The following is a 7,449-nucleotide window of genomic DNA, read 5'->3' as shown; positions in this document are numbered from 1 at the left end:
TTCCAGCAGACAATTCCCCATTCCTTCCTGCTTTAGTGCTTGGGATTTTTTTCCCTCAAATAGAAACCTAAAACAGAAGTATTGCACAAGTGGACTAAGGAGTGAAAAAATGCCACTCTTGAGCCACGAGTACACAGGCACTGAGTGGATGCCACCTGAATCAACACAGTGCAACAGATGGGGATTTTAGCACGGTTCATGCCATTAATCATTAATTTATTATTTAAGCCATCACTGTGAATCTTCCCAGAGCAGACTGCTATTCTGCCTGTTATGAATCACTCAGCCAGCGCAGGATGAGATCATTATCATTTTACTTAGTGTTTCTGAAGCTGCCAAGCATCCCCTGAGTGCTTCCTGCAGACCCAGAGCGCGGGGCAGCAGTAAAGTGTATGGCTGGCTACGAGCTGAGATTTCATGCCAATGCACAGAATGGCAATTCGTGGATGGCAGCTGTGTGGCCATTGCCAATGCCTTGGTAGTGTTGGGAATTTCCTCCTCCTCTTGAAAATTCCTGCATTGTAAAGTCCAAGGACACAGCACAAGGACTGGGAGGCAGGTGGTGAAAAATAAGGATTTTCTTTTTTCATTATTTTTTTTTTCTTTTTGGTGTAAAACTTCCTGCTTGTTTTATTGAAACAACAATGACATCAGAGGCATGATGTAGCAACAGGGCACAGGGGAGAAGCTGAGAGCCACGGAGCCAGCACCACATTTGGGTGGGAAAAAAAAAAAAAGGGGAAGGAATGGAGTGAAGAGGAATTCATGAATGACTTGGCAATAAAAGCACTCAGCCTTCTACTGTCCTTGCCATCAGGCACGAGCATCATTTACCCGAGAGCCTTCTGGCATGTGAAGGATGCCAAGAAAGAAGGAAAAAAGAAAGCAGTGACTGCATGACCATTTTCACTTCCTAAAGTGGGTGACAGAAATTCCCCCCGGGTCATGTGATCTTTGTTGAAGCTGCACCAGGAAGAGCAGCAGCAGCCAGCGATTGCAGGGCGTCTCCATACAAAAGGCTCTGCTGCCTGAGCCAGAGGTCAGAGCGGCACAGGGATGTGCATACGAACGCACGCAGACGTACCACGGTGAGGTGCAAACATCCTCCCAGCCGGATTGTCTCTTGCACAACTCTGATTCTATGCAACCTGGCAGACCTTTTGTTTTCCCTCCACTGCTCCACTTCAAGCATGTATCCAGACCAGAACTTCTGAGAAGGCTCCAGCACATCTCTCAGAAAACAGCTCTCCTCTCTCCCTGATTCGAGGTGGTCATCTGCACCATGTTGGAAACGATGGCAATGAGAAGATGGGTTGAGCCAGTGGTCGCAGGCTCCCAGGTGGCCAGTGCCTTCTATGACACGGCGCTGCTGCTGGTGGTGAAGAACTTCTACAACCAGACCAATTCAACCGCCCCTTCCCAAGTACTGGAAGATGCTCAGCAAAAAGCTGTCTCTAATTTTTATATCATCTACAACCTTGTCCTGGGTCTGAGTCCACTGGTGTCAGCCTATGGCTTGTCCAAGCTGGGGGACAAGGTGCATCGGAAGATCCCCATCTGCGTCTCACTTCTTGGCTATTTGGGTTCCAAATCTCTGCTGCTTCTCCTGATCCTGCTGGACTGGCCGATTGAGGTGATGTATGGGGCTGCAGCCTTCAATGGGCTGACAGGCGGCTTCACCACATTCTGGGCAGGCATCATGGCTCTGGGATCTTTGGGCTCCTCTGAGAGCAGGAGGTCTCTGCGGCTCATCATTATTGAGATGGTGTATGGCCTTGCAGGCTTTCTGGGAAGCATGGCATCTGGCTACCTCTTTGTTGGCTTCAGCTATCACTTTCGAGAGGGCACTGTGCTGGTGAGCTGCAGTATCGCTTGCTATGCTTTCTGTCTCCTCTACAGTGCTTTTGTGCTGACAGTCCCCAAGCCAGAAGCTTCCTGCCCAGACAAAGCCAAGAGTGTAGAGGAGGCTGGCAGCCAGCTACCAGGCCATACAGGAGGAGCAGAGAGCACCCAGCCTTCAGAGAGCAGCAGCCAAACTCCAGTAACACCCTCAAAACTAATCATCATTATGCTTTTTGTGGCAGCGATCCTCTATGATCTTGCCGTGGTTGGTGCAATGAATGTACTTCCACTCTTCTTGATCAGGGAGCCTTTGAGTTGGAATGCCGTGGAGATCGGCCATGGCAATGCTGCCGGGTACGCAATTTTCATCACCAGCTTCCTGGGGGTACTTGTGTTCTCCAAGTACTTTAAGGACATCACCATGATCATGATCGGAGTGGTGTCATTCAGCGCTGGCATCCTCATCATGGCCTTTGTGCAGTGGACTTTCTTGTTCTACATCGGTGAGTAGAGCTTCTGCAAGTGTCCTCTCCCCACACCTCTCTTGTACAGCATACATCAGTATCCCGAGAAGGCACATGCTCATGTCTGTGCTCAGTTCAAGGCTAGTTAACTTGAAATTTGTCACTTGTCATAGTCCAGATCTGAGTGGGAGAAAAATGCTCACAATGTGGTAGGGCAGGAACTGTTGCAGGCTACCAGTACCAGCCAGAAAACACTGTTCCAGTAACGTGAAGCTCTTGTTTCTCAAGGCATAAGACATAAGACTACAATGGAAGACAATTGTGAAAGATTTCCTGCTACGTGATCTCTACATATGCCATTTGTTTTTATTATATTAAGGTTTCTTATGACTGGTGGGAGAATTTATATGAGAAAATGGAGCTGCTTTAGCAAATAAAATATGATGGCAATTTACTATACTAATCTTACACTGTATATAAATGACTATGGGACAGGTAATAATAGTTGGGGCAAGTTTGTTTTGGGGAAGCAGCCTCTGCAAGAACACAGGAAAACAAAGGCCAAGAAAGTGTCTCTGATGACAGTGAGGTGGGTGACTCATACCTGACTAACAGAAAGAGTATGGCTTTCTCACACAGCTTTGGGATCTTTTTCTTGAAGTGAGAAAAAGATCAGAGAGAAATGACCTGAGGAAGTTTTTCTGTCTGCCTCTACAAGAAGGGAGAGATTGAAAATTAAACAAAGTTATTCTAAGATGAAAGATATCAGATGTTATTCCTGTACCAAGCCAAAAATTGAGCTAAATTTTTACCAGATTTCATTCATTCACTGCGCAATTGGACAGAGGAAAAAAAAAGATATAAAATTACAATTTTAAAAATGCTCGTCCAGTAAAAGTCTGTCACCAAAAAGTGCTGATACTGGGTTTGCAAGATTTTTTTGCAAGGTTTGCTAGAAGTGGACCAGGTCTTCACTCAGGCCAAGCCAGAAGCACCGCAGGAGGAAAAGCAGTGTTCCTATCCAGGCTATGTAGCATAGAATCATAGAATCACCAAGGCTGGAAAGGACCTAAAAGATCATCCAGTCCAACTGTTCACCTATTACCAATAGCTCCCACTAAACCATGTCCCTCAACACAACATCCAGTTGTTCCTTGAACACCCCCAGGGTCGGTGACTCCACCACCTTCCTGGGCAGTCCATTCCAGTGCCTGACCACCCTTTCATTGAAGTAATATTTCCTAATGTCTAGCCTGAATCTCCCCTACTGCAGCTTGAAACCATTCCCTCTGGTCCTATCACTAATGACACGAGAGAAGAGGCCGACCCCCAGCTCACTACAGCCTCCCTTCAGGAAGTTATAGAGAGCAATAAGGTCTCCCCTGAGCCTCCTCCAGGCTGAACATTCCCAGCTCCTTCAGCCTGTGCTCTTATGGCCTGTGCTCCAGAATCCTCATCAGCTTTCTTGCCCTCCTTTGAACATGTTCCAGGGCCTCAATGTCTTTCTTGCAGTGAGGGGATAGAGACAAGGTGCTCTCTCCAATGGTTAGACCTGAATTGTCCACTTTACTACCACAAGGAGAGTGCTTATCCACTGCCACCTGGATGAAGCAAGGACCTGCATTCCTCCTTCAGATTTTAAGCTCTTTCTGAGGCTGAAGGGATGTGACAAGGTGCAGCAAAGGCCCTGCCCATGCCAGAGGCGTGCAGTCTTCAAAAGCAGTGGGTGCTGTGTTATGAGATGGGAAGCAGGTACCGATGATAACCATGTATATTCACTGTGTTGCAGCTCGGGCAGTGATGCTTTTTGCCCTCATCCCCTTACCAACCATCAGGTCCATGTTGTCCAAGCATGTTGAAGGATCATCCTATGGTAAGTTATCCCACCAAGCAAAAAACTGTCAAATCCCGCTCTTTGGGGAGAGGCAAGTTTTCTCTACAATCTGTGCATTGCACAATAACAGCTGGTACCACAAAAAGGAAGGGAGGAGCAGAAAAACTTGCAGAACAAGCCTGTCATTTCCAAGCCTCTCTTCCCTCATTGCTTCATCATTTATCCACAGAATTTTCAGTATATGTTTCAAGAGATTACTATCAGTGTGCAGCTCAAAGGCAGGGAAAATAGCACGAGGTATTGCTCAAAAACACAGTGCTCCAGGGGAAACAGAGGGCATGCTGGGCTGAAGCACAGTGACACTCACAGTTTATATTTGGCTTCTTCCAGTTTTGGGAATGATGGATTTCTTTCTTTTCCTCCCTTTCTCCTTTCTTCCCTTCCTCCCTCCCTCCCTCCCTCCCTCCCTCCCTCCTAACACTGTATTAGAGAATAGTGAAATGGATGTATTTTACCACAACATGTTGGTGGCTACCGTCTTCACCCCAATGACTTGGCTTCAGACACCACTGGTGTGGCCATGTACCCACACAGTACCTCAGGTCTGTGACTGCTCATGCAACCTTGAAACACAGCCCATAGCCAACCATAGTCATTTTTGTCCCTTCTGCCGTATAACCACAACACTCCAAACCTCCAGGAGCACAAACCACTTGGGTCACTGCGTTGTCTCCTCAGGTGATGCCCAGCAGTGCCACATGGCTAGAGGAGGTTGCACAGGCACAGGATTGGCACAAGGTCCTGAATGTGCTCCTGGTCTGTGCATCCCATAAGTGTCAGACTGCTCCCCTCCCCCTGTTTACTACAACAGAAACGGAATGGTGTACTTCAGTGAAAATGTCTGTCCTCGAGCAGTTCTGAATGGCACTCAATTTGCTCCTCACTACACACTGCACAATCACACACAGCTCTCCATTTTAGATACTATTCCATTTCAGCCCAATGGATGACCCGTCTGGGCAGAGGCAGGAGCTGATTAAGATCTCTCTTGTCCTGAATATATTGCTTTTTCGTACCATATGGAAATGAGCATTTATTTCCTGTTGCGATTGAGGGTACAATTTTTCATTGCAACCTCAAAACCTAGATTGCTTAAGCAAGCAGCACTGTCCTGTCCTTTAAGGAAGAGTTACTTAACCCTGCTCCAGAACAGCAGCAGATGTAAGTTTGTGCAATCTGGCCCTTGTTAAGCCGTGACCACTTTGCTTTCCTGTGCAATGATGGATGCTGCAGGGAGGTGTCACAGCAGGCTTTTTTTCTCCCTGATGACAAACAACGCTGCTGTTTTACAGGTAAGGTGTTCGTCCTGCTGCAGCTGTCCTTAGTCATCACGGGAGTAGTGACATCCACAGCCTACAACAAGATCTACCAAAGCACGCTGAACTGGTACAGCGGCTTCTGCTTTGTTCTGTCTTTCCTGGCTGGCTGCCTGAGTCTCCTCCCTTTAAGGTAAGGAATAGGAATTGCTTTCCCAAAGGGGCACACTGTGTTTTCCATCGCATGATTCTAGCTCTTACTGATTCCAATACTGATTGGAAAAGGAAACTATTGTTTATTATTATTATTATTTCAAAAGAAAATTGCAAAAACACTGAAAAAACAAACAAACAAACAAAAAAATTCTGTGGAAATGGGACAACAAGCACTGGGAAAGCTCACAGAATCTGACTTGCAAGTGATTTAGCCACTGTTTCCTTTTTGTTTTGTGTAACATGAATTGCTGTAGGATGAATATTTGACAGAGTTTAAGAGCTAATAATCTCATGGGACAAAGCCTTTGCACAAATGTAGTGCTAGATACTGCGAAAATAAGAGCAAGTAGAGTGAGGGAATAATCCTACACAAAGTGAAATACGTGTATTTTTAAAATCCATTACAGGTTACTTGCTCATTGTGGTAGAAAACAATAACTTTGAGCATCCCTCGGGTCCTTCTTTCAAAGAGAAACAATTACCATATAGCAAATGACAGTGTATTTTTTTGCTGTATTTTCTGATGCAGTGAGGTTGCCCAAACGGACAGCTATATACAGGGTGATTAAGAGTTAGAATTCCAGCAAGTTCTTAGAACAAAAGCAACTTCTCTTTCCCATGAAAGGCTGCACTTGATGGTCTTTAGAAGTACCTGCGGCTGTTCTACAACTCTATGAAAACCTGAACGTCAACAAACGGTACCATTTCGTGGCTTGTACACATAGCAGTAACTCACAGAGCAGATGGCAGACTCTCAGAAGGAAGTGCATCAGCACTCAGCCAACTGCAGACACCACAGAAAACAAATTTCAGCCTAAAGGCTCGACAAGAGCAAACAGTCGTCTTGAGAAGGTATCTTGTTAGCTCTCTAGTAACCTGCATTTTGTTGTTCTTTACAGCATTGTGGCCATCAAACAACGTTCAAGCACCGGTTCTCTTCAGATTCTGACCAAGTGACAGAAGCTGCACCATCCAACACATCTTTCAGTCTTGATCAGTTCTTTGAGGAAGTGGAAGGTCTGCCAAGCACTTGCCCCTATAATTAGCTTCATTTCAGGAAGCACCTCATCTGTCTTCACCTTACAGCATGCCATGCTCTCAGCCGCTGAGCTCACCCAAGCCAAAGAAGTTTGCCTTGTTTCTGCAGTACATCATCATGCAGAGTGATGGGTGCACTGGCTGTAGGTTACCGTCAGTGTTCCGAATGTCTTCTTCTCATTCTAGGCTACTTAGCAATAATGCAGAGGGACAAGAACAGGGCAGAAATGGGAGGTGTGTTTCCAAGCACATCATTCAATGTAAAAGGGGAAGGCCATAGTTCTCCACTGTTTTCTTCTTGTCCTTCAAGTCTGAAAACTCAGAGCAGTTCTGTGCCTTTGGTTTACATGGTAGAGGTCCAGAAGCAGCACACTGGGAATGCACAGCTTCTACCATGCTACAGACAAGAGTAAAGACGACTGATGTTAGGAAGAAAAATACAGAAATGCCGTAGTAAACAAAAACAAAAACAATAAAAATCCCACAAGATTAAGGTAGATTTTTTGTAATCTCTACAATAAAACACTTCTTAATACCTGTTCATGCTCCTCATTTCTGGGAGACTGCCATGGTAGTGCATTAACAGTTTATGGGAAGACTCCTATGACTCAGCAGCTGGTGTTTTATCTCCAGCAGCAGGATGTACTGCTCTTGTAGCAGGTCAAGAAATGGGCGAGTGAAGGTCACCACCCTACAGGTTTCGTGGAGGTGGAGGGCTGCCAGTACCAGGTAGCAGTCA

The 7,449-nt window shown here is 46.0% G+C and overlaps 1 protein-coding gene across 1 annotated transcript; it reads left to right on the top strand.

Moving 5' to 3' along the window:
• The first annotated feature begins 956 nt into the window (after nt 1–956).
• Nucleotides 957–7,247, top strand: SLC46A2 (solute carrier family 46 member 2). Its single transcript, XM_072359983.1, has 4 exons — nt 957–2,345; nt 4,096–4,179; nt 5,493–5,649; nt 6,572–7,247. Exons 1-4 carry the CDS (start codon nt 1,283–1,285, stop codon nt 6,627–6,629), a joined length of 1,362 nt encoding a protein of 453 aa, XP_072216084.1. The 5' UTR covers nt 957–1,282; the 3' UTR covers nt 6,630–7,247.
• The last annotated feature ends 202 nt before the right edge of the window (nt 7,248–7,449 follow it).

The sequence above is a fragment of the Excalfactoria chinensis genome, chromosome Z (genome assembly GCF_039878825.1).
Source record: "Excalfactoria chinensis isolate bCotChi1 chromosome Z, bCotChi1.hap2, whole genome shotgun sequence".
Classification (NCBI taxonomy): domain Eukaryota; kingdom Metazoa; phylum Chordata; class Aves; order Galliformes; family Phasianidae; genus Excalfactoria; species Excalfactoria chinensis.
Note: the sequence above shows the minus strand (reverse complement) of the source record. Positions and strands in the feature narration are given on the sequence as shown.

Coding starts and splice junctions, on each gene's coding strand:
- SLC46A2 (XM_072359983.1), top strand. CDS start 1,283: ATGTTGGAAACGATGGCAATGAGAAGATGGGTTGAGCCAGTGGTCGCA. Junction 2,346..4,095: donor GACTTTCTTGTTCTACATCG/GTGAGTAGAGCT, acceptor ACTGTGTTGCAG/CTCGGGCAGTGATGCTTTTT. Junction 4,180..5,492: donor TGTTGAAGGATCATCCTATG/GTAAGTTATCCC, acceptor GCTGTTTTACAG/GTAAGGTGTTCGTCCTGCTG.